Below are 25279 nucleotides of genomic sequence, written 5' to 3'. Positions count from 1 at the left end.
ACTTCAGGTTTGTCTCTGCAGCAGCAGCTTGTTTTAAATATAACCTAAACACACATATGTAAATGACAACAGTCATCCTGCACCCTGTGAACACACAGAGGGGGTGAATTCATCAGCAGCATGTTGAATTTTCAGGTGATATTAGAAACACAGCGAAGGAGGAAATCAAACATCATCTCATGGCTGGAAGCATCTGTGTTTATGCTCATATATGGAGAATATGAGGAACCTGCCTTCCATCTATACAGCCCCAGATAATGAACACACACACACACACACACACACACACACACACACACACACAGACAAACAGATGCACGCTCTCTCTCCTCTGGAGCTCCATCTGTGTAATGACATCTCACGCTTGGTTAGGACTCTGCTGCATAATTAGAGCTCTGGCAGCTGATGGATGGCACTGCAGCACCTCCACCCTGCCGACCTTGGCCTCACCTCGGCCGGGCGGAGGTCCGCGCAGGTCTGAAACTCTACCTGAACCAGGAGACGAGCCGCACCGTGGACCAACAATCCTCACCGTTCAGCCTTCGGTTGGCCTTTTTATTACAAACAGATTTTAACTACACCCTTAGAAATAAAAGTTAGAACCATAAAGGGTTATTTGGCTTGTCCCCACAGGAGAACCATTTTTGGTTCCTGGTAGTACTTGGAACTCTTTAAGAGAGTTCTACCTAGAACTAAACATAAAGGGTTTTACCTAATTCTGGGATTAGGACAGGCCAGGATTTGTGGGACTGGGGCAGGACGGGGCAGTACTGGGGTTTGGGACCATACGGGCATTTTGGGACTGGGACGGGACACTATTTTTGTGGGATCTGGATGGGACCAGAGTACTTTTTGGAAGTGAGATGGGACGGGTGTATTTTTGTGGGAAATGAAATTCCACTCTCTCTTCACCCTTTGGCCCAGAGGGAGAAGATATATCATCACAGCGAAACACCGCTGTTCCTTTTCGTCTTTTCATGGGATTTGTTGACAATAATAAAATATAGACCATCACCAGACTTATCTTTTAATAAGGACTCACATGTTTCACATGATGGGAAACTTGCACCTCAGTTTAACTCGTCCAAAACAAATAATTTACTGAATGAAACTCATCAAACTCATTAAGAGTGTAAAAAAAAAAACTCTTCACCTTCCTGGAAACTCCTCATTTGCAGCCAAATCCTATGAATAGTCAATAAGTTCAATGTATTTCCATAATGAGTTTTACTCTCATGCCAGTATTTGATTTTTTTTTTCTTAATCAGAGTAGGCGTCATAATTTCCAAATGCTGGAAATCTCATTTTGAAGTGAAACTTTAGAAACGCAGAGATGGCTGCAGGGGTGCAGAACGCGGCGCCAAAACTTTCGACGAGGGCACAGATTGATTCATACTTTTCTGTCCACGATGCAAATCAGCAGGGAGACGAGATAATGAAGCCCCAGATGACAGGAACCTGCCAAGCTGCTAATAGCTGCTGATACGCTGATCGCTTAGTATAAAGAACAAATTGATCAGGCAGCATCACAGAGACGGACCGAGGCCTGTGGTGTGTTCACTGACCTCACTGACCAACAGCTTCATCCATCCACAAACGAGATCCAGTCTTTGTATATATTGTATTGGCAGGCAGCAGCAGTCCATCAGGGACACATGGATGATTTAATTGTCCATATGCTCAATACTTAAGGTTTAAAGGGTCATTTCACCAATTTTTAAAAAATGGTTTTCAGTTTTATGTACCAATATTTTGATAAAGTCTGATCTCAGTGTAATTGATCAAAGTAAGAAAGTAGAAATAAGAGATTGAGAATTTGTCAGATGAATCTAAAGGTCTTTTAATGAGCACATTCTTTTCATTCTCTCTGACCTCTCATGCTCTGTTATTTCACTGATTAATACATCCTCAGCTGGAGAGCGAAAACTGTGGTGTTTGGTTTAGTGAAAACAAGTTGGAGTGAAAAATCACATCTTAATGAGAATGACAGTCCTTATGTAATAAATCAGAGAGTTCTTTGAGTCAGTTCTCTCCTTCAGAACCCATACATAAATCTGATATATGATAAAATAAGTAGACTTGCACCGATTAATCGACAAAGCTCGGAATCGGGCCGGTTTTCACGTTACTGGCCTTGACCGGTGACCGGCCGGTCAGCGTCCCAAAACCGGTTCTGTGCCCGTCATTGTCACACACATGTTCTGCACGATGGTCACGTCATGCGCGCAGCGGACAAACTGACCGTGACGTCAACACAGCGCTGATAACAGCTACACACTCTGACACGTCTGCTTGAAGCTGGTGTCAGAGACAGATTCCAAGAACAGGATAAAGAGAAGACAGACAGTCTACAACGAGACAGAACAGCTGACAATGTCGCAAAACAGTCGTTAACTCTCCCGCACTTCAGGCTAATGCTAGCAAGCTAGCAGCAGACTGCTGTTCACAGAGGGACAGTTAAAATCTCACCTCCTGTTCTGGCTGAAGAATAAACAACCTGAGTTGATGTGTCTCCTCAAACATTTTCTCATCCAGACTCCTTTAACTTCTGTGTTTGTTTTTCTCACGGCAAAGTTTTACTTCAAACTGTTGCACTGCGTTAGTCTGCGCTTTGTTTACATCCGCTTCCACAAAAGATCACGTGAAATCGCGTCCCACGAAATCCCGCGAGATCACGTTCACCCAATTCATAATCTTAATATAAAATTATAATAAGGCCTGGTTGTAATCTGGATGATTTTGGAGAAAGTATTAAATGAATATTTAATAGTCAGTGTCTTATTATGAACATATTTACAAGAAAAGTTGCAAAAATGTTTGTGAATGCTGTCAATTACAGTTCTTAGACTGAAAATCGGAACCGGCCAAAATCGGAATCGGTAGGTCAGACCCCTCAAAAATCGGAAATCGGAATCGGCTAAGAAAGTTGAAATCGGTGCAAGTCTAAAAATAAGTAAACTAGGATGAATAAAAATATAGAAGCAACACTTTGCTTTCATTTTTCATGAGTTGTAGTAAAAAAAAAATCGAAGACTTCTTCTGTGTGCACAAATTTTGTTCACAAATTTGTTAAAATCTTCACCTTTGCCAAGATAATCCATTTACCTATCAGGTGTGTCATATATAGATGCCAATTAAACAGCAGGATTATTGCACAGCTGTGCTCAAAATTAAGGACGTCCCATTGTCCCAGGGACAATAAAAAATAGCACCTGGGACATACTGTCTCTGAGACAATAGAGAAACTTGTTGTTCGATGGCACCAGCGTGAGCTCTATGCTACATCACACAAGCATTTACACACCTTTTCATGGTGTTTATAAAGTAAAATGAAGTGTTTACTATGAGATATGTTCAAATTATTATCTATGTAAATTTTCATTGGCATATACCAATCATAAAGGTTGGCATTTGATCTGTAGTTTGATGCATTTATTGACCAAAATGTTAGAAATAGACTTGAAACAGGAACTCAACCAGTGGCTAAAAGAATTAGGGCTGCACATTTAATCTCAACTGAAATAAAATCAAAATATGTCCAAGTGCAATATTCAAACAGCAAAACCGAAACCAAACTGCAATTTTTTTTGCGAAATGTGTGAGAAAACAGCATTATAATGAGGCACTGTAGCGGAGATGCAGAGATGTTCTGGCCTAAAAATGATCATATTCTCCAAATGAAAGAAAACATCAATAAATATCACATCATCAAGATTTTAGCAGTTTTTTCAGTGAACATGAAAATTGTGACGCAAAACTGATCATTTCCTCTAATCTTATCACATATCACAATTGCAATTTCAGTCAAAATAATCGCAGTATGACTTTTTTCTAAAACCAAAATACAATAATTAAAATGTTTAGAGTAATTAATTTGCTGCACGATATAAATGGGAACAAAAAGATGTTGTGATACGTTTAGTGAAAATGATAATTTTTGCATCAAAATTTTCATTTTCACTGAAATGAAAATCATGATGATGTGACTTGTGTTGACGGGCAAAGTCATGACCTGCCCTACTCTGCCTCTGATTGGCTTACCCTGAGATTTTTGCCCTAACCAGAAGCAACACTCATCGTCCTTAAACCTAACCAACCCAGTCGAGACCCCATAGTGGGAAAACTGTGAAATGACGTAACAGGAAGCACTACAGCTCAAAAAGACTTTTCCCTATAAACCTCCATTGTTATCATGGGAATGAATCCTGTGAATGTATCCAGATCACATTTATACATCTATGAAACCAACAAACAGACCAACCAATCAGATTCCTAGAAGATGCACACTTTGAGTTATAACTTTTGAATTTTAGAATATTAACAGAAGACCATAATCATAATATATACGTATGTTTTTATTTATTTAAGTTGACTTAAAGTTTAATATGTTATATGTATCATGATTATAAAGAGTATAAGTTTATCAGTCTGGTTTTGTTAAAACGTGCTGAAAAGTTGTATTAAAAACTTTTGCATGATTTGAAATGGCATGATGTTCTCTGCAAGGTCAGTGTTTTTACTGATGCAGAACAAACCCTTGTTGCTGCGGTGTCTGTTTCTGGGAGACTGTTTCTAACTTTGGGTGATGCTGAGAAAAATCATCTCGTGTTTTTCAAAGTGCAGTGATGAAACATGGATGTAATGTTGATGAACCTCTTAAACAGTAATATTAATCATTGGGAAATTATCATGTTTTATCATGAAATGGGTAATTGTTTCATCTCTGCTTATACGTACATCACACATGTGTAAGACATGCATGAGCATAGACACTATACTTTACATATATCAGATTTATGTATGGGAAAACCAGGAACCACCCCCCAAAATGCAAAAACCTTGAAGAAACCCTCCTTTTTCATCATATCAGACGTCATGTTGGTAGTGGAGGAGGAGCTGGTTTCAGAGCCAGATGCAGACAGCTGTCATGGAAACAGACACCACTTTGTTCATCTCACCATCTTTGACTGCGACTCCTCCTGTGCTCGCCTCCACCGGCTCAGTGCTGCGCCGCACTCCTCCTTGATGCCGGATCAGAAAGGAAGCGCCAGTGTAAACACCGTCACCGGATCGGATGAAGAAGTGATTTGATGGTAAATGCTGCTGGAGAGGAGAGCAGGAGCCACGTCGTCACTGCCAGATGTGCTGTGATAATTTAAAAAAAACAAACAAACAAACAAACCAACTTAGGGGTTCATTCTCCAGTAATCAGCTCAAGTTCTCATCCAGAGTGTCTTACAATAAGTGTGAGAACGCAGATCTGCACACAGGAACATTTGTTGACCTCAGAGACTAAAATTATGTCAGCAGCTCTGGACATGATGTCAGAGATTCAGACATTAAATCAGAGACTTGGACGTGGCCTCAGTGACTCGGACATGAGCTCAGTAAATTAGACATGTTCTCATCAATTCCAGATGTGACCTCGGAGAGTTAGATAATAACTCAGAGATTTGAAAATGACCTCTGAACCACAGATATTAACTCAGAGGCTCAGCCGTGGAGACTAAGACATGACCCCTGCGAATTAGCAAATTAGACATTAAAGGGTAACTTCAGTATTTTTGGACTAGGAGACTACAAAATTTCACCCAGGAGAGATTGTTTTTGTTGTTGCCATCAAGCTTACCAGACTGTACTTACAGAAGCAGTAATTTTGTCATCATAAAAAACCTGATAGAAACAGAACAAAACATCTTGATTCGTCTTTCCACTGTTCCAAAACTCACCAACTCTGGCTTGGTCAAAATAAACTCTAAATTCAAAGCGTTAGATTAGAAAATATTGGGAGAGGAGCACAAAGGAGGTTGAATCAGAGAAGCTGCATGGAGAAACGGCATCCAGAGCCAGAATATTTTCACATCTAACAGGGTGAATTATACATTTCATTTCAACCAAACCAGAGTTGGTGATTTTTGGAGCGGTGGAAAGACTAGCCAAGAGGTGAGCTAGTGATTGCCTCGACAACGTGTGCTTGTGACTGACAGAAAGTCATTTTGTGACAGGGTCTACCATGATCTTTTCCTAAACCTACCCAGGTAGTTTTTGTGCCTAAACTGCAACTTAAAACTGAAATTAAAATGTAAAATGTAAATCAAAGCAGAATACAATGATTTGCAAATCATTGTGACAGGGACGTGGTTACCACAGTGATACACACATTTTCTTTTAACAACACTCAGTACACTCTTGCTTCAGCTGCTCAACAGTCCGGGGTCTCTGTTGTCGTATTTTGTGCTTCGTAATGCACCACACATTTTCAACGGGAGACAGGTCTGGACTGCAGGCGGGTCAGTCTGGTACCTGAACTCATGTGCAGAATGTGTCTTGGCGATGCCTTGCAGAGATAAGCAGGGACGTTGCTCCAAAACCTGTACATACCTTTCAGCATTAATGGGGCCTTCACTTTCCTCTTTAGCTCAGAGGACACGACGTCCATGATCTTTGACAACAGTCTGAAATGTGGACTCGTCAACCACAGCACACTTTTCCACTTTGCGTCAGTCCATCTCAGATGAGCTCGGGCCTCAGAGAAGTCTGCAGAGTTTCTGGATGTTGTTGATATATGTCTTTCTCTTTGCATGGTAGAGTCCAAACCTTTAGATCTGTAGATGCAGAGACAAACTGTGTTTACTGAGAACGAGCCAATGTAGTATCCTTTATAAGATGATGTGGGTTTTTAATGCAGTTTTTAATGCAGTGCTGCCTGACGGGTCAAAGGTCACAGACATTCAATGATGGTTTTCAGCCTTGCCTCTTACATGTAGATATTTCTCTGGATTCTCTGAATCTTTTAATGATATTATGGATTGTAGATGTTAAATTCATAAATTCCTGCAGTTTTATGTTGAGAAACGTTGTTTTTAAACTGTTGAACTATTTGCCCACACAGATTATCACAAAGTGATGAACCTCACCCCATCCATTGTATTCAATTGAATAATCATTTCATTCTGCTTTTTATTTACATTTTACACAGTGTCCCAACCTTTTGGAGTTGATGTTGTAAGTCAACTAAGTCTAAAAAAAAAAAGTTGACAGTGATATTTAGCGTCACATGGGACACGAAGCTCAGTCTCCTGGGTGAGAGGTCTGTGTTTAATCTATTCAACCTCCTTACATATTGCACTTGAACTCACAACCAATGAAACCACAGTAGTCGTAGCCAATCACATCACAGTAGGGCAGGACCTGGTGACACAGTGTTGGATGGAAAAAATAACACTTATAGGACGTGCTAAGTTAATTCAGTGGCATTTGACAGAGACATTTTGGACACAAGCTTGGCTGGTTAGATGTGACCTCGAATACCCAGACGTGGTCCTCAGCGACTTGGACATGACTTCAGCAACTCGGACATGACCTTAGCAACTTGGACATGAGCTTGATGACTTAGCTGTGACCTCAGGAACTGTAAGATATCGGCTCATCAGCTTGGACTCGACCTCAGAAAGAGCAGAGCGGCTGAGATGTGACCTCAGTGACCAAACATGACCAAGACTCTGATGTAATCTCTAACTTCGTGGGACTCAACTTGGACTTGGACTTTAAGCGACTTGGCTACAACAGCAGCGCAGTCTGGGTTTGTTTTCTGTCAAGCAGCTGAATGTCTGCATGAAGTTTTCTTTCTTCCCCATCAGAACTGCGAGCACTTTAGCGAACATCCCCCGCTCGGTGTCAGACATTTTTTTTTTTGGTGTCAGAGAGTTCTTCAACCCCGGCAGAACATTCTGGTTTATTTTAGACACTGCTGGTCTAAAAATTGACAAAGCCTCTTAGTGAAGTGTGAGCAGGATGTTTCTAATGTCTGGTTTGTTAAGTTTCTTTACAGTTTGCTCGGTCTTCTTCCCCTCCAGCAGGGCAGCGGTGGACCAATGCCAGAGCTCCGTCTGCTGAGGAGAAATGTGTTTGTTGAGGAGGAGTGCTAACGAGGCTCAGCCAGCTAGGAGGTGAAGCTGCTGCAAGATGACCTTTGACCTCCGAGAGGCGCTCTCTCTCAGACTGGGTTGCCTCCGGCGGGGTCGTGGCGCCCCACGCTCGCCGGAAGGCAGCAGTCGGGGTCAGAGCGAGGAACTCCGAGCCTCCGTCCTGCTGTTTCCAACATCGACACCGACCAATCGACTGGCCGCAGGAGGACGGAGGAGGAGGAGGAGGAAGAAGAGGAAGGGAGCAAGGGAGGAGGGGTGAGGCGCTAATTTCTTTTTCTCTATGTTTCCATCAGCAGATACAAATAATTTTTTATGAACACATATAGAAGATCTGCTGGAGGGAAGGAGACAAGAAGCAGTGGTGGAAGAAATACTCAGATACTTTACTTAAGTACTACACCAGGGTTAAAATACTCCATTACAAGTTTAAGTCTGGCACTCAAAAGTTTGATGTTGCTGTCTTATGTAGTATATATGTGTACTTTCAACAAAATATAAACACAGCTATTTAGTTTTTTCTCCCTTTTTTCATGAATTGAAGTAAAAGGTCGTCCTCTGTGCACACAAAGTTTATTCCCCTCACATTTTGTTCACAAATTTGTTAAAATCCGTGTTAGTGAATACTTCTCTGCCTCCAGGGAAAAAAACGGTATCTGTAGCCCGATGTGAAGTAGTCGTAGTTCAGTGTCTAAAATTGTCAAACTGCACATTTTAGAGTGGCCTTTTATTGTGAACACCTCTGCATTAATCGTGGTGTTTACTCAGCATGTTTATATGTCACACCTGTCAGGTGTACTTAGTTACTTTCTCTCCCTGACTAGAGGTAAAAGAGGAGGAAGTAAACAAGAAGTGAGGAAGGTAGGAAAGGAGGAGAAAACTGATGAGAAGAGGTGATGACAAAGAAGTGACAAAGAAGTGACGAAGAAGAAGAAAACATGATGAGAAGTGACAACGAAGAAGTGATGATGAAGAAGAAGTGACAGAAGACAGATGACGAAGAACAGACAGAGAAGAAGTGATGAAAATGAAGAAGTGACAAAGAAGAAGTGACAAAGAAGTGACAACAAAGATGTAGTGATGAATTAGTCACGATGAAGAAGAAGTGACAAGGAAAAAGTCGCAACAAAGAAGAAGCGACAATGAAGAAGCAGTGACAAAAATGAAGAAGTGACTGAGAAGAAGTCATGATGAAGAGGTGATGAAGAAAAAGTGACAACAAAGAAGAAGTGAAGAAGAAGAAGAAATGACGAAGTAACGAAGAAGAAGAAGCAGGGTCAAGGAGAAAGAAGCGACACAGAAGTGACACAGGAGAAGAAGTCACGATGAAGAAGTAGTGTCGAACAAAAAGTGACCAAAAATGAAGAGGAATAAGTGACAACGAAGAAGTAATGACAAAAAAGTGTAAAAAATGAAGAAGTGATGAAAAAGAAGTGACAACAAAGTAAGTGAAGAAGAAGAGGAAAATGTGACGATGAAGAGATGACAACAAAGAAGTTACAAGTAGAAGAACTGATGAAGAAATGGCGAGGAAGTGATGAAGAAGAACAGACAAATAAGTAATGAAGAAGACGAAGAAGAAGAAGAGTTGGTGAGGAAGAGGATAGGAGGAAAGGAAAAGAAAAGACAGGAAGTGATGCACACTTCACCTGCATGTTCTGTCGTGTCTTTGGAAACTCCGCCAGATCGTGAAATAAAGTTCTGTCAGGTTGAAAAAAGCAGAACAACATGAATTTGTAAAGACGAAGCCGCTGGTGGATCAATTATTGTTTAAACTCGGAGGGAAAAATGGCGATCAAACCAGAACTAAAAGAAGAATGAATGTTTGTCTGCTGGATGTATTGACGGGCAACTGTTCCTAACAAGTTTATACAACTGTATAAGGCGATGTCGGTGTTAAAAATAGATTTATATGAATAAAAATTGATTTTTAGCAACTTTAACATACTGCAGCTCTTCTCCGGGTATCTTGGCCTCTTTGTCCTCAGCCTCAGAGAACTTCTCTTCAACTTCTCCGGGCTCGGTTGTTACAGTTTGAAGGATTCTTTGGCACTCATCTCTCCATCTATAGATCCTGGGCCAGGACTTAATCTATTTTATTGGTTTTTTTTTTTAGTTTTTTCTTTTTTTGTAGCCTATATATTCCTTGTAAAAGTTTGAAAGATATAAGCCTGTGTGCAGATACAGATGGATTTTTCCTTTACAGAATCGACTATCCTCCACTTGACCTAAAAATAGGAATAGATGCGCACACAACTACTTTTCTGTGCCATAAATTAATCTACTTCCATCCCTCGATTTCCACTGTATCCATCACCAGACATTCATACTGTATGTAACACAGTAAACAACTGTATTACTTCTTTGCTTCAAAACTTTTATTTCAGGTGTACATGATTACCACATTAGGCAAATTAGAAAAGGTACATTTATTTTGCCAAAACTGCAAACAGGTGTACTGAAAAATGCTGTAATGTACGGAGCAATGTATGGAAGAATCTGCCTGAAGATGTGATTCAGGAAACAAGGATAATAAATTGTAATATACAGTCAAGTATTATATCAAATCCTATAATATGCTGAACATCTGTAATAAATATTAAATTGCGTTGATTAAATATTCTTAATGCGGTCATTCTCAAAGTCAGGCTGTCTCTCTACACGCAGGTATCCTGTGTTGACATGGAGTAAATATTTTTAATAACTATCTAACATTTTTCTAAGACATTTCTCTTGTGTCGTTTTTTCACGTAGCTTCAGTAGAAGTGTACAAAAAAAGGCTGCATCACATTACATGAGGGCGTCCACGGTATCATATACCATATCTCAACACTTTGACAGAGTTTTTTCCTCCTCGGTACAAATGTTCACTTTGACTCAAAGATGAATTGATTTGATTTTGGTGGTCAGAGGTCAAAGGTCAAAGTCACTGTGACCTCATGTACAGTCCCATTCTAGTACGTGCGATATCTCAAGAACACCTTGATGGAATTTCTTCTGATTTGGTCCAAACGTCCATCTATTGAGGATGAACTGATTAGAATTTCGAGGTCAAAATTAAAGGTCGCTGTGACCTCACAAAATGTGTTTTTGGCCATAAAGGACCATCCCAGCAGGTGCGGCTGTGTCGCGTTATGGCTGTGCCATGTCAATGCTTGTGATTCCACCAGCAGCGCAGTGGTGTGTCCCAGAAGCGTCTCTCCGCTCTGCTCTGCAGGAAGTCAGACACAGAAAAGGCAGGAGAATATAGTTCAAAACCTGAACAAGGTAACATAATCAGGCGGGCAAACAGCTCCGCTGCTGAAATGCTTCTGAAATGCTGCTGGTGGGACTTGCAGCCCTGCGGAGGACGGATCAGAACCGTGGCGCAGACGTGCCGCGCTTGATGGAATAACTAAAACTATCGCTGTGAAAATCATTCTTACTCAAGTGAATGAAGGCGTGGCCTCCTTCATCCACTTCCATCCATCCACGATTTTTATGATACTTTTATACGTTATAGTTCTCGGTGTGGACAAACCTTAACTGTGGAATTCACACACTAATTATGACAAAATTTTAAATATCATGGATAAAATGATAAGGTGATGACATTTTATATCCAGAAGGTCAAAGGTCAACTTCACTGCGACATCATAACGTTCAGCTCTCTAATACCTTTTATTAAATTAGTTCAAAGTCTTCACTACATACATTAAATGAGTCTGGACAGACATGGATGTTATTCTAGTTTCCATCTTGCCTGAGAGGAAACATCAGAAACTCTGCTTTAGGGACATATGAGACACTTAGAAATGTTGCTTACTTATAATGTGGAGCTTTCTGCTGTATAATCCTTTGTTTATTCAGGGGTATTATTTCTTCAGTGTGTCTGGTCTTGTGTGTCGTCAGCTGGTGTTGAATGAATATAAACATTATTTTATCTGTTAATGTGGTGTGAGATTGGATCCCAGAGAGAAAAGCCTCTGTTTGATGATGCTAAAGGGGGATCTTAATAAATAAAATAAAATGTTTGCTCTGCCTCCACATGGAGGGACTGTTTTCATCCTATCAGGTACGAGATGATAGGAGGCCAGTCTGTTAATATCCACAATAAATTGTTATTTATAATGAGAATGTTTTGAGCTTTAATTTGCCCATTTTCAGTCTTTATTGCCATCATGGAAATAAGAATAAATTAACTGACTGCCTGCGTAAGTATTCCATATAGACGGCTCCAGCAAAACACTGAAGGTCAATATTGTTTGATATAATAATGTGGACTGGTTTACAGTTTGCTTGTCAAACTGGGAGCAGACGTCTCCCACTTTAATTTTGTTACAGAAAATGTGGATCCGGATTTGATCCACCTTCACTTTCAATTATTTCCCTGAAATAAACTTTATTTCCAAACAATATTCCCAAAGCAATGATGTGTGTGAAACAATATGCAGCAAATGTGTCAATCAGTATTCACACAGATCCTTAAATAAACCCTCCGTCTCAGTGTGCGTTTTATCTTTGTCTGAGCTCTAACAGTAACCTGGAGCTCCTCCTGCTGGACGGCCGACTGTATTACAACTAGACTGAAACAGTTCAATCATTCAAACTAAAACCAGCAGATATTTTCTGACTGCTCCTGTTGTTCTTCTTGGAGATTTCTACTCTCCTCATCCTTCCATCTCTCTTTGAATTTCAATTCCCTTATTCACCCTTCCTGCTCTTCCTCACCTGTCAGTGCTGCTTTCCTCCTCGCTCCTTTAGTCACCTTCTGTCTCTCATCCTGACTCTCCTCCGCACTGCGTCACAAAACACAAAAACAGGCAGTCGGAGCAGAAACTCAGTTTTATTCAGAGCAGAAACACAAATTAAAATAGAGATTTAAAAGAAAAGTTGACAAACAGAGACTCCCTCCGTGGCGTTTTTGTGTCGTCACAAACGCTGCTGAGAGAAAAAGCAGAACACACATGAACAGTCCTGCAGCAGATCTTTTAATCAGCATCGTTGTCTTCATCCTGTTGCTGACAAAACGGCTTCGCTGCTCCTTCTCTTGACAGTCTGTCGGCCTCCTCGTTGCCTCTGTAGCCGGCGTGACCTGGAATATGCAGCTGGAGGAAGATGAAGAGACAAAAACATTTAACTTAAAAATTAATCTCAAGACAAAGCATTTGCTGCTAAAAACTCCAGTTTTATCTTTTTATTTGTCATCTCCTCTGTCTCTTCATGGACGCTGTTCTGATCACAGATCCTGGGGGATGTAGCAGAAGCAATAAAATCATTTTTAAATCCAACAAAATAATTTTAAAATCAATATTTCGTGTCAAATTATTAATCTTATTGTAAGTGGCTGTCTAATAGGTGGGATACTGTACAGTGAGCAGGTCATAATTACAAACTAAACCCCAACAGGGTGATGCTGAACGGTGTGGCGATGATAATGCTTGCAAGTAAAAAACAGCAATCTTTCTTATATTTGCATCCCTGACAGTTTGAGCGGACTTGGCCCATTTTTCTTAGAGGACACATAACTCCCCTTCTATGCCACTGTCTCATAATTTATGAAGAATGTCCACCATCATGAGGTGTGAAGTCTGACACATAAAGAACATGAGCAACACAGCAAAAGCAAACAAAGGACCAGTCTAAAATTTAACTGCAAAAACAAATTAAAATCTCTCAAACAAAGACAATCTGTTTGATAGTGATTTACACTGTAAATAAATCGGTTCAGAACTTGAAAAGTTGGTTTACAGCTGGAACCAAAAGAACATCCCTTGACCTTAAGTGTGAGCCAAGGTCAGCATGTCGTATTCTACAGGTTGTTGTGGATTCTGCTGTGCCCTCTGTAGATGATGCATCTTTGATTACAGTGGTTCCACCAAAAACTGATGTAACCACAGGCTGGTTCACTAAAAAGCACCACGGTTCTTAACTGGTTCACCAGAGCTGTAACTGACACTCCCTGGTCTGAATATTCTGAATGTCCTGTGCCTCTAGCACCCCTTGTGGACATTTTTGTGTTGTGAGATTGGTGTTCCTTTCAAAAGGGAAACTACACAAAGTCACCGCCTCACAGCAGAGGGCGCTAGACTGCAAAAATACGGTACTGGATGACAACTGACAGAAAATCACCTAACAATAAGTCTAAAATCATTGCTTTTTCTTCCAAATTAGTAAAATAACACTTAATTCTTACAGTGTCACTCATCACAGGCACTGATAGAATAGACTTATTTGTCTTTGACAATTAAATTTCTTTATTAGTGTAATACTGATTTTTAAAATCCATGTTTTGCTCTTCAGGTTATACTGAAAATGTAAGAAACAGGAGCAGGATACACACAAGAAGAGGCTAACAATACGTCACAAGTTGGACAGTTAGAATTTAAGGCTGCAAGTCAGTGAGTCTGTAATGAATTAATTGTCTATTAGGAAGCAAAGAACTGAGTTCAGGGTGAAGCGACTGATGATGCAGCCTGATATTTACCCAGACCACCTCCACCTCTGCGTTCAGTTTGTCCAGCTTCACAAAGTCTTCTTTGTTGGTGACCGGACCTCCAGATTTCAGCCTCCAGTTATTCAGCTTCCAGTTTTTCACCCAGCTGGTCACACCTGCAGCAAACACACCACAGACACTCAGATCCAAACCTTCATTTCAAAATCAAAAACCCTGCTTTGATCAGAGTTACACTTAGCTGGACTGATGTTCAGAAAACCCGGCTTGTTTTTTAACAAATGTTGATCTGTTTCTGTGACTCACCGTTGATCGTGAATTTGCTGTCTGTGTAGAGAACCAACTTCTTTATCTTCTTCTCTTTGGCTTGTTCCAGCGCTTTGCAGGCTGCCTGGTTCATACACAAAAACACACACACATCTGTTAACACACTGTTGTGTCTGTATTGAATAAAGTTTCCAAAAGTTCTGTACTTTCTAAAAAAAAAAAAAATTACAGGGGTGTGTACCTTTGTAACACGTTTCTGACAACAAATTTTATACATTCAGAGTGACTATAATACTTAAAGAAGAACCAATTTAAAAGCTGCAACACATATTCATACAGTTACTGTTGTCAGCTTTGTAAATGTTTCATTTGTGAGACTTGTGTCCTTTAGGATGAACAGATAGTTAAGTTTTTAAGCAATGCAATATATCTAAACAACACTTTTTCCTTGTTCAGATCTTGGTAAATACAGTTACGGTCATGGGAATCTCTCTCTTCAGGTCAGTAGGACAGTTCAGTGCACAGTGAGTTTAGTTTATCTAGAACAGGACCTCTCTAAAACAGAGCAGTGCAGCCACTCAGGATAAAGGTCATTTTCTTTACGTTTATAATGAAGGGAAGCATCAGGCTGGCTTTGTACTCTGCTGGCAACCAAAATGTCTAAATTTAATAACAATAATAATAATAAACTTTATTTGTACAGCAGCTTTCATACAAGCTCAAAAAGCTTTACAACAAAGAAATCACATGCACAAAGTATTCCACATAAAAAACACATAAAATGAACAAAGAGCTTGTGTTAAATTTAAACTTTCACAAATTCAAATTTTGAACAGTAAAATTATTTTTAAGGTCTAATTTTTGCAAAAAAAAAAAAAAAAGTCTGAAACATTGTAAGATCTGAAGGACCCACAGACACACTGGTTTGAATTGTTTATAATAAGACCACGACCTTATGCTTATAATTTAATACATCTTAATTTTATAAATGTTAGAAATATTATACCAAGTACTTAAAGGACATTATATCCTTCAGAATGGTTCTTAAAAGTCAACTTCATCTGTGTTCTTTTCCAGGTTTTTCAAACGGAAACTCCCACACAACTATCAGATCACATAAAAAATGTGTTTGGAAGGGGTTCGGGGTTGATGTCAAAACATACATACTTCTACCAAACTTTTATTGGTCGTAATGGAATACATAAGGAAAACTAGTGAGAAGCTACAATATGATATAAAACCCTATAATAAGTTCTACTGTCAAAGTCATGGGTATGATGAAGGAATCTGTTTGAATAAGAATAAAAACTGTTATTCGTCATGTAAAATAATTTGTGCTCACAGCAGAAATTAACATTATGGTTGTAAAACTGAAGCACTTGAGGTGAGAGGTACCTGTAGTTCTGCACGCTGATTGGTTTGTCTTCCCTGCAGTCGCTCTGAAACATTTCTGCAGAAAAACAGTGATAAATGTGATAGATAATTTAATAAAAATAAACAATAATCATTTAAATGAAACTAAAACTCAGTCAATGGTCTAAGGTGCCTGTCTACTGTGTTTTCTCACAGTGGGTGGTTATGGCCCCAGTACACTCCGATGCCAGCTCGGGCGCCCAGCTTTCCATTGGCTGAGCAGCAGCCGTCAGTGTAAACAACCACAGCATCACCTGGAAAGAGGGATAACATACCTGAGTGATGTTGAACTGACACTCAAAACCCTGCTGGACTTAAACCATTTTCTCCATTTGAAATTTTACAAAGCACTGTATGTGTTAACTAGTAGCTTAAAAAAAATTTACAAATCATCTACTCACATTTTTAAATCAAGAATGCCAAAATTTCTACTCATGTTGAACAGAGAACTGAGTGAAAGCTCCACGTCACCATGTCACATTTATCTTTTTACCACAGAAATCTTACCCATGTATGTGAATCCGTCTGCGCTTTCCGAGGACGAACTTTCTGACTGTTTGACTCGTTTGGGAGGCGACTTCTCCTCGTGTTCTGAGTGACATCTCTTCTTGCCAAGAGGGATGTACTCCAGAGGCTCCGGGCCTCTTTTGGGAAGCAGATTGACGTTTGACTCTACAATCTTAGACACTGAAAATCAAGAACATAAACTGTCTTGTTTTTTTTAATCTGAAAGACATGGTTTTCAAAATGCCATTTTAGAGTTTTTACCCATCTCATTTTAATGATTTTATAGAGGTCTTTAGCCCTGATCCAAAACCGTACTACATGCCAATATCCTTCATGGCATGGCATCACAGAACTTGGATATTCCAGTCACAGATCCACTTATAAAATCTACTCAAGGAAAAATGCTTAAAGTACTAATTCGCCAGATGGTAGGAAATCTTCTTAGCAACCTATGAGCTGGAAAAAATTACATCAAGTGGGTGCTAATTAACACAAGTAACACAAAACAAATGTCCATGCAGGGTCATGATGTGCAGTACAAAGTCCTGAATCAGGAGAAATTCAGTCAAGTGTTTCCCATACTGACAATAAAGCTGAATAAATGACCAAAACTTTCCAAGCTTCACATTGCTCTGGACCAGCGTACCTTTCTTCACATCCGGAGGTGCATTAAGTTCAACTCCTCTGACAAATGCCCAGGCGTCTCTCTCCGATGCAAACTTCTTGAAAGAAGCAGATGGAAATTTGTCCACCTGGCTCTTACATTCATCCCTAAATCACAGGGAAAAACACATGATCAATGATTTGCTCAAGAAATTTTAACATTATTCTTGATTATCTGGATGGAATTTGCCATGTAGCTCCTTTCACTAAAGGAAAAGATGTTGTGCAGGGCCCACTTATTCCTCAGTCAGCATTGCATACCCACTTTTAAATCTGTTCTGTTGCACATCATTCAGTTTTTTTTTTTTTTTTTTGATTAATTATATACATAAGAATAGTCTTACATGGTACTTTTTATAACACAGGGCGTTGCGGGTTAAGGGTCCTTTAAGGGTATAACCCTCATCTCCAGGTACCACTATAGCAATGGAAATGCACTTATAGGAATCAAAGACTGTTATTTTCGTACAAACAGATGTGCTGACATGAAGATGTTAACAGTCTCACCATGAAGTGTACACTCCTGGTTTGAATCCTTTCTTTACTGCGTAGAAAAACTTGCCCTTCGCCATGTCGTCTGCGGCGCTGCAAACGGTCCTGCGTGCTACTCTGAAAAGACCAGTCAGTCTAAACATCACTGTCTGTTAGCCTGCCGTGACACTGAGGGCGGCTGACATCGTGACGTTGACTCAGACACAGTGAAATATCATTAAATCCGACTGGCAAAAGAGTGTTTTGCTAAGAAAATGAAAAACTATGGTGAAAATTCAGCAGCACGACATACGTACACAGAGAGTAAAGGATTTCAGACCCAGCTATTAGCTAGCCAGTTTAATTTCTATGAAGAACAAAAGAAACATAAACGCCAAAAAAGTATCCCGAATAAATATGGCAACAGTATAAACTCTCGTATAGTCTTACATGTTCGAAATTAAACGTATGTTTAAACGCTGTAAAGCGCTCCAAACGAAGAAATCCACAAGTAATGTTGACATCCGTTAACAAGCACACAAATTCACTTCCGCCCGTATTCTCAGAAAATCTCGCGATGTTTTTATCACTCCCAGCGTGGACTCAGAACTCTCGCGATAGCAGCATGCCTCACTCGGATTAGATTAGTAGAACTCTCGCGATGTTCCGGCCTCTTCCTTGGCCGTCGTTGACAGAGGTTAGTCGTGCTATTTTTCACTGGAGTGGGTTTTCTGTTCCAAAATGTGCCTTAATGTCGTTTTATTTGCGTTTTCACCCATCGTAAAGCACCTTAAGTCTCTGATACCTTAGATTATGTGGTTTGTAGGGGTGGATGGCTGTTTTATATCTTAAAATCTACCGTAGTAGAGGAGCTCTGGTGATTGGGTTCATGTAATAGGGAGTAGTTAGCAGGCCGTGCATGTGTTCAGATAGCGGGTACAGGAGCAACCTGAGAAGGTGGTAGACTGGATACATGAAGCGCTATGTGTGGGTCGTTGAATCGTTTCATATGAAGAAAACTAGTTGCTACAGTTTGCCACAAAACCCAGCGAAGTTGTGGCAGGAACGAGTGACAGCCGGCTAAATTGTTAGCTGGCTAGCATTCCCTCTAACTTAGCTCTACGTCTTACTTGTTTTAGCTAACTTGTAGTTTCTTTATGGGCTGAGATTCAAGTTTTCTTTGCATCGTGGCTGTAGTTTTGTGTTAGTTTGTCCTAAACTGTTTTCCACACCGTTTCTCCTCCTGGAGCAGCCTATGCTCCCGGTTAGCCTTTAGCATAGCGAAGTAACGTTACATGCTGGTTTGTAGGAGCTCCTCTACGGTACATGTCCAGTGTGTTAAGGGACCTCTTTTTCTAATCCTAATATCTCTGTATTGTCTGTTCTGCAGAGACAAAGGCCATGTTCAGTACCAGCGCCAAAATAGTGAAGCCTAATGGCGAAAAGCCAGACGAGTTTGAGTCTGGGATCTCCCAGGTAAGACGACGATTCAGATCATGTTTATTTTACTTGTATGTATTTTTTCCTAAACAGCATGTTGCGTGTAGAATGACTTAACATGTTTAGGTAATTGTAGTTAACAGTACATCAATAACCAGTGCTCAAGGTAATTTGCTGTTAGTCATATTGAGTTGTTATAGACATTATAATTCTAATGTCTAAACATTATTCAGAAACACTTGAGACCACATAACTGATACTCTTGCCTTAGGAGTGTCATCTTGACTAAACGTAGAATGTCATTAAGTGTTTGCAAAGGGTCAGCTGAGTAGTTTAAAGTTCGATACTGGAGAGAAACATAAATTTCTGAACATTAGTTTGTCTTTTGGGTGGTACTGTTTTCAAGAAAAGAGAAAAAAAAATCACTGGACTCAGTGACTGACCTTATCACTGTCTGAGCAGGAAAAAGGTTTTGCTTGGTTGCATGTAAGCAGACATGAACTAAATTGTTTAGACACTGTCCAACCAAATGATATGGATAATTGCAGTGGATGTAAATGTGTCAGAAAACTGCAAAAACAGGTATTCCAGGTTGCTTGTTACTAAGGGTTGTACAGTGCTCGAAATTGTAGTTGTATTACTTTGTTGAAAATTGCAACCAGACTACTGCATTTTAGATAAAGAAATAAAACAAGTCATTAACTCAGCCAGGTAATATAAGATGCTAACTCTAGACAGGTGATACATGCAGCATTGTTCATTTTGTCTTTAATTTGCCACCCTTCAGTAGAATGCTATGACTGAGCATAATTTTAGTTCTTTAGAGCACAATATCTGATTTAATATGAAGAAGTGAAATCATTTTGAGTATATAAAAGTGTAATGTCCCACAGCTGTAAAGTGCTAGAAAAGCTTAAAAGTGCACCTTGAATATTTTTTTTAAAGTGCTTGAATTTTACTTTGGAAAAGTTTAAGGAACCCTGTGTTACTTTTCTCCCTGCAGGCTCTGCTCGAGCTGGAGATGAACTCCGACCTGAAGGCTCAGCTGAGAGAGCTGAACATCACTGCAGCAAAAGTAGGTGTACAGGAATCTTACTGCTGAAGCATTTCTGCTCATCCTAGCTCTTGGTTCTGCTTTATATTAATTTCATCAAGAGCTAATTATCTTCACAATTAATTCGCTGTCAGTCACTTTATTTTGAGATCTAAAATGGAAATCTGGTCCGACGTGGATATCCAGCGAGTTACTCTCCTGGCTCTGTCCTCGTGGCGTATGGGAGCGTAGCTTTTGAGCCGAGACGTACAGTCCCGTTCCACATCGTCGGAGACAAAGCCCTGTCCCCGGCCGCTGGCTGGTGAGGACGGGCGTCCTGCATATTCCTACATCTTCCCAGAGTCCCTATGGGGCCATTACTGGGGAGCTAAACCATGCAGTGCACATTGTGATATCAGCGCTTGATTGAAATAGCAGTATTTGTTTTAACATGTTTATGCAGTAATTCAAGCTTAATTGTTAACAGTAAAATTAACTTATTGTAACTTTTAACTGTAGCTGGTAAATCCTGAAATCACTCTGGCTTTCTTCACTGGTTTGTAATCAGATTTTGTGTATCTTTCATCTGGCTATAAATCTGCTTTTGTTTTGTTTGTAGGAAATCGAGGTTGGTGGCAGCAGGAAAGCCATCATCATCTTCGTTCCCGTTCCTCAGCTGAAGTCCTTCCAGAAGATTCAGGTGCGTCTGGTGAGGGAGCTGGAGAAGAAGTTCAGCGGAAAGCACGTGGTCTTCATTGCACAGGTGAGGAGGTTGATGGATACTGCAGGGCTGCGTGGGGTTCCTGCCCAGTCCACATGTGATTTATGCATTAGTTGAAGGTTGGTCACCTTCCTGATGTTGTGCCTTAAGGTTTGCAAGAGCGTAATCTGGATTTTTTGGGATGCAGTTGCATTTCTTCTTGTGTTCCGGTGTGAGGACCATGTCTGTATTAGAGCGCTTCGTCCACTGTTTACTACAAATTCACAACTTATTAAGAGTTCAAATTTCTGTTCTAGTTAGTTAAGCCATTTTAGTTTAATAAAAAAGTCTGCCTCATGATCAATCAAATGAGGACATTTTCTAATATTGTAATATTTAAGCGGAACGTTCTGAGAAATTAGTCCCACTTGTGCTCTAAAACATGTTGAATTGTCTGGAATTATCTAAAAACTCTGTCACAAGCTCAAAAGTCAGTAACTTGGAAGATAATTATCTGATGCAAATGCAAACAGACCTCTGCCTCAACCTGCTACCAGAAAGATTAAGGGAGAAGTCATCTGTCTATTCTGTTTTGACTGTATTTGTCCGACATGGATATCCAGCGAGTTGCTCTCCTGGCTCTGTCCTCGTGGCGTATGGGAGCGTAGCTCTGAGCTGAGACGTACAGTCCCGTTCCACAATGTCGGAGAGCAAGCTCTGTCCCCGGCCGCTGGCTGGTGAGGACGGGCGTCCTGCATATTCCTACATCTTCCCAGAGTCCTTCCCGGGACCGTTACTGGGGAGCTAAACCATGCAGTGCACATTATTTGTAATCAGGGTTTGACTGATATGGGTGTTTTAAGTCAGATATTGATTGTCTATTGTTCATGATAGTTTGAAATCAGACCGTTTGGATAATAGGAAATTGACTAAAAAAAATTCTGTATATGATAGTATCCTGTATTGGCCCAGAATATCAGTCTGACCCTGATTCATTTGGGTCATGCTTTTTATTTTCTTGAATTATTTGAGTTAAAAACTGTTTAAATGTTTTCAAATCCTGTTTGGAGATTAATCAGACAACTTTGATTTTTCAGAGGAGAATTCTGCCCAAGCCCACCAGGAAAAGCCGCGCAAAGAATAAGCAGAAGCGTCCCAGGAGGTGAGTAGGAATTCTGAGTTCAGTGTCACACAGGGTGAGACTTATTCTTGTTGGACCCTGAAAATAACCACGAGTTTATTTGGAATGATGGTCAGGATGAAAATGCACCTTTGTTCTTATTTCTTACTGGTATAGAATAATTTAGTGATTAAAATTTTAGAACCCTTATTGAGTGAAATGAAATCTGTAGTTGTGTCATTAGATAATTCACGCAAAACGCAGGGTTGATAAATAAATGAGAAAATATTTGAAGTCATTGTTCCAGAAAATTGCTGCTTCCATCTTGAGTGAATATTTGCTGATTTTAGTTGTAGTTTGTGATGATCACCTGATCACATTTGGGGTTTTGGATTGCTGTGCAGCTAAAACAAGTGATTTAAATAAAGCAATTACAGCGATTTGTGAGGAAATTTTGACTGTAAATGATATTAGGTTCAGTTGAAATGTGTCTAAGCTGTCAGAAATTGTAGGACAATTTTTTTTTTGTAACAAATTGAGTGATTACAAAAACAGTCGTCATGATGTAACCTGATTTGTCAAACAGATTAATTAGACTATAATTTTGTTATTGTACATTGCTTACAAATTAGTCAGATTTTCATGTGGCCATCCTGAATGGAGAGTGACTAAATCTCCATGTTTGATTGATTGGCAAATTTTTGAGGTAAAATCTTGTTGCACAAACAATTTGAGCTATGCTAGCATTTATCTTCATTGATTAAACTGCAGTGTTTTATGTCAGTTGACTGTTTGGTCTATAAAATATCAGATTAGTGTAAAATACCAATTTTCAAACCCCCAGGAGTTGTAGTGATGATCATGTAAAGTGTAAACACAGTTTTTATCCGACGTGGACATCCAGCGAGTTGCTCTCCTGGCTCTGTCCTCGTGGCGTATGGGAGCGTAGCTTTTGAGCTGAGACGTACAGTCCCGTTCCACATCGTCGGAGACAAAGCTCTGTCCCCGGCCGCTGGCTGGTGAGGACGGGCGTCCTGCATATTCCTACATCTTCCCAGAGTCCTTCACGGGACCGTTACTGGGGAGCTAAACCATGCAGTGCACAACATCTTTTTGTACAACTTTTATCAGGCCTTTGAAACCCCAAAGCAAAGTGAAATTTGTTTTTATATTTATAGTTAATATATTAGCTTTTTCCAACTGATGTATGGGTCTTTAAAATGTCTGAAAAATCTGCACATCATAATTTAAAGCCTGAGGTGATGTTTGCAGATGTCAGGCTTTTAGACTGTTTGTCATACAGAGCAAGTTATTTAATTTACAGTGATGGAGTAGTAGCAAATTGTCACAATTTAGAGGATATAACTGGGAAATGTTTTGCATTGTTTGCTAGATGAATGACTCGGTGAATAATCAGAATATATGCAGATTAAGTTCATGGTTATCAGTTTATCAATTAATCGATAAATTGTTTAATTTCTGGTTATGTAAACTCAGAGCCATGAGCTTTGTGTTAGCACTCCATGATTGTTGGGTATTAATGTGATTTCTTTGATTCCTCCCTCAGCCGTACTCTGACTGCGGTCCATGACGCTATCTTGGAGGACCTGGTGTTCCCTAGTGAGATCGTGGGTAAGAGGATCAGAATCAAAATGGACAGCAGCAAGCTCATCAAGGTCCATCTGGACAAGGCTCAGCAGAACAACGTGGAACACAAAGTAAGTCGATTTAAAAGAAAATAGGGGGGAAATATGTGTCATGTTCAGATTATTTTCTCAATTATTTGGTCAGTAAAACATAAGAACACTGAGTCACAGTATACTCTATGCAGTCATTGGCTGATAGTTTTTATCCGACGTGGACATCCAGCGAGTTGCTCTCCTGGCTCTGTCCTCGTGGCGTATGGGAGCGTAGCTTTTGAGCCGAGACGTACAGTCCCGTTCCACATCGTCGGAGACAAAGCTCTGTCCCCGGCCGCTGGCTGGTGAGGACGGGCGTCCTGCATATTCCTACATCTTCCCAGAGTCCTTTTGGGGCCGTTACTGGGGAGCTAAACCATGCAGTGCACAAACTGTGTTCACCTCAGTGATGATCTACGTCTCACTGAGGGTGAATTCAAACCAATGGTCCGGTGTTACTGGGGTTCAACTGATTTCTGTACGAGCAGTAGTTTTACTTAACTGATACACTCAATTGTCACTACTTTTTTTTTTTTTTTTTTTTTTTTTTTTTTAAGGTACGCCTGCTGTTTTTCCTTAGGGTTCAGTTTTTGTTGACACCATCAGAGGGGATTTTTTAAGAATTGTTTTAGCATTTAGTTCATGGTTAGTGCTGTGTTGGACTGCATTATATTCAGACATGTTTCTAAGTTTTTGTCCCCCATTTACTTACTCGTGGGGGGCAAATTTTTGGAAACACCTCAATAAAATGTAGTTTAGTACAACACACCACATTTAAAGGCTCTGAATGCCCACATAGGTGTTTTCAATTATTCCAGCTGATTAGACCTCTGCTCTGGTTGAAGCTTTGATGGGAATTGATTGGGTCACAAAGCTCACCCACCAATAAGGACAATAAAGGTGTTTTGTCTCACGTTAACAGGAGACTCAAAGATGTCTATCAGTCTACACGTTCTCACAGTCCTGAGAACAGATCTAATCAGCCAGATTAATTTAAAAGACCTGTGTGGGTGTTCAGGACTTTAATAAACCTCAGTAATACACGTGTGATCAAATTTGCACATTTCTGATCATGTCAAGAGGAATTGAACATCAGTTTTTTTAAATGAACCCTGTGTCAATTATGAAAAATAGTTTGAGGTCCATCAAATCAGTTGAACCCTTGTTAATGCTGGTAGACTGTGAATAAAACTGATGTGATGTTGTGGTTAACGTGTCGGCTGTTGTCTTTCAGGTGGAGACCTTCTCTGGTGTCTACAAGAAGCTCACAGGCAAAGACGTCGTGTTTGAATTCCCAGAATTCCAGCTGTAAATGCAGATAACAAAATAAATTTGTTTACTGTCAAGACTGTTGGTGGCTCTCTTTAATTTCCTGCACAGAAAATCTTGTCCAACACATTAAAACCTGGAATGTTAGAGGTGAACCATCATCTTCAAGGAAGAAATGTGGTCTGAAACATTTTTTTGCATGATAGTGATCAGAGATGACTTGAATGTTTTGTGAAATCAAATCAACAGTAGAACTTACAGTTGTTTAATAGTGAAAGTAAGAGCACTGAAGGGGTTGGGACTAAACAGGTGTTAAGAAAACCATTTCAGTGAAGCTAATCAGGAAAAAAGGCTTCAGG

At 40.0% G+C, this 25279-nt stretch overlaps 2 protein-coding genes and 4 non-coding genes across 7 annotated transcripts; 5 read left to right on the top strand and 1 right to left on the bottom strand.

The window, feature by feature from the left end:
* Positions 1-12731: 12731 nt before the first annotated feature.
* rnaseh1 (ribonuclease H1) lies at positions 12732-18165 on the bottom strand. 2 transcript variants are annotated; one of them, XM_084736918.1, is made up of 9 exons: positions 17997-18164; positions 17716-17817; positions 17192-17316; positions 16546-16725; positions 16193-16292; positions 16021-16075; positions 14665-14749; positions 14392-14516; positions 12732-13012 (listed from the first exon to the last, which is right to left on the bottom strand). In XM_084736918.1, exons 2-9 carry the CDS (start codon positions 17778-17780, stop codon positions 12896-12898), a joined length of 852 nt encoding a protein of 283 aa, XP_084593044.1. In that variant the 5' UTR covers positions 17781-17817; positions 17997-18164; the 3' UTR covers positions 12732-12895. The 2 variants fall into 2 exon arrangements, with proteins under 2 accessions (XP_084593044.1, XP_084593043.1); XM_084736917.1 differs by having other exon boundaries at positions 17716-18165.
* A 141-nt stretch (positions 18166-18306) lies between these two features.
* Positions 18307-24997, top strand: rps7 (ribosomal protein S7). The gene is made up of 7 exons (XM_084736919.1): positions 18307-18376; positions 19070-19155; positions 20123-20194; positions 20772-20915; positions 21950-22014; positions 23540-23690; positions 24886-24997. Exons 2-7 carry the CDS (start codon positions 19081-19083, stop codon positions 24961-24963), a joined length of 585 nt encoding a protein of 194 aa, XP_084593045.1. The 5' UTR covers positions 18307-18376; positions 19070-19080; the 3' UTR covers positions 24964-24997.
* On the top strand, positions 20343-20562 carry LOC146314740 (small nucleolar RNA SNORA73 family). The gene has a single exon (XR_014771993.1). It is a non-coding gene; the product is annotated as a small nucleolar RNA SNORA73 family (small nucleolar RNA).
* LOC146314739 (small nucleolar RNA SNORA73 family) lies at positions 21459-21678 on the top strand. The gene has a single exon (XR_014771990.1). It is a non-coding gene; the product is annotated as a small nucleolar RNA SNORA73 family (small nucleolar RNA).
* Positions 22860-23080, top strand: LOC146314738 (small nucleolar RNA SNORA73 family). Its single transcript, XR_014771992.1, has one exon. It is a non-coding gene; the product is annotated as a small nucleolar RNA SNORA73 family (small nucleolar RNA).
* On the top strand, positions 23825-24044 carry LOC146314737 (small nucleolar RNA SNORA73 family). Its single transcript, XR_014771991.1, has one exon. It is a non-coding gene; the product is annotated as a small nucleolar RNA SNORA73 family (small nucleolar RNA).
* Positions 24998-25279: the final 282 nt, after the last annotated feature.

The sequence above is a fragment of the Lutjanus erythropterus genome, chromosome 15 (genome assembly GCF_056507025.1).
Source record: "Lutjanus erythropterus isolate fLutEry1 chromosome 15, fLutEry1.hap2, whole genome shotgun sequence".
Lineage (NCBI taxonomy): Eukaryota > Metazoa > Chordata > Actinopteri > Lutjaniformes > Lutjanidae > Lutjanus > Lutjanus erythropterus.
This window is presented reverse-complemented; position numbering and strand designations above follow the sequence as displayed.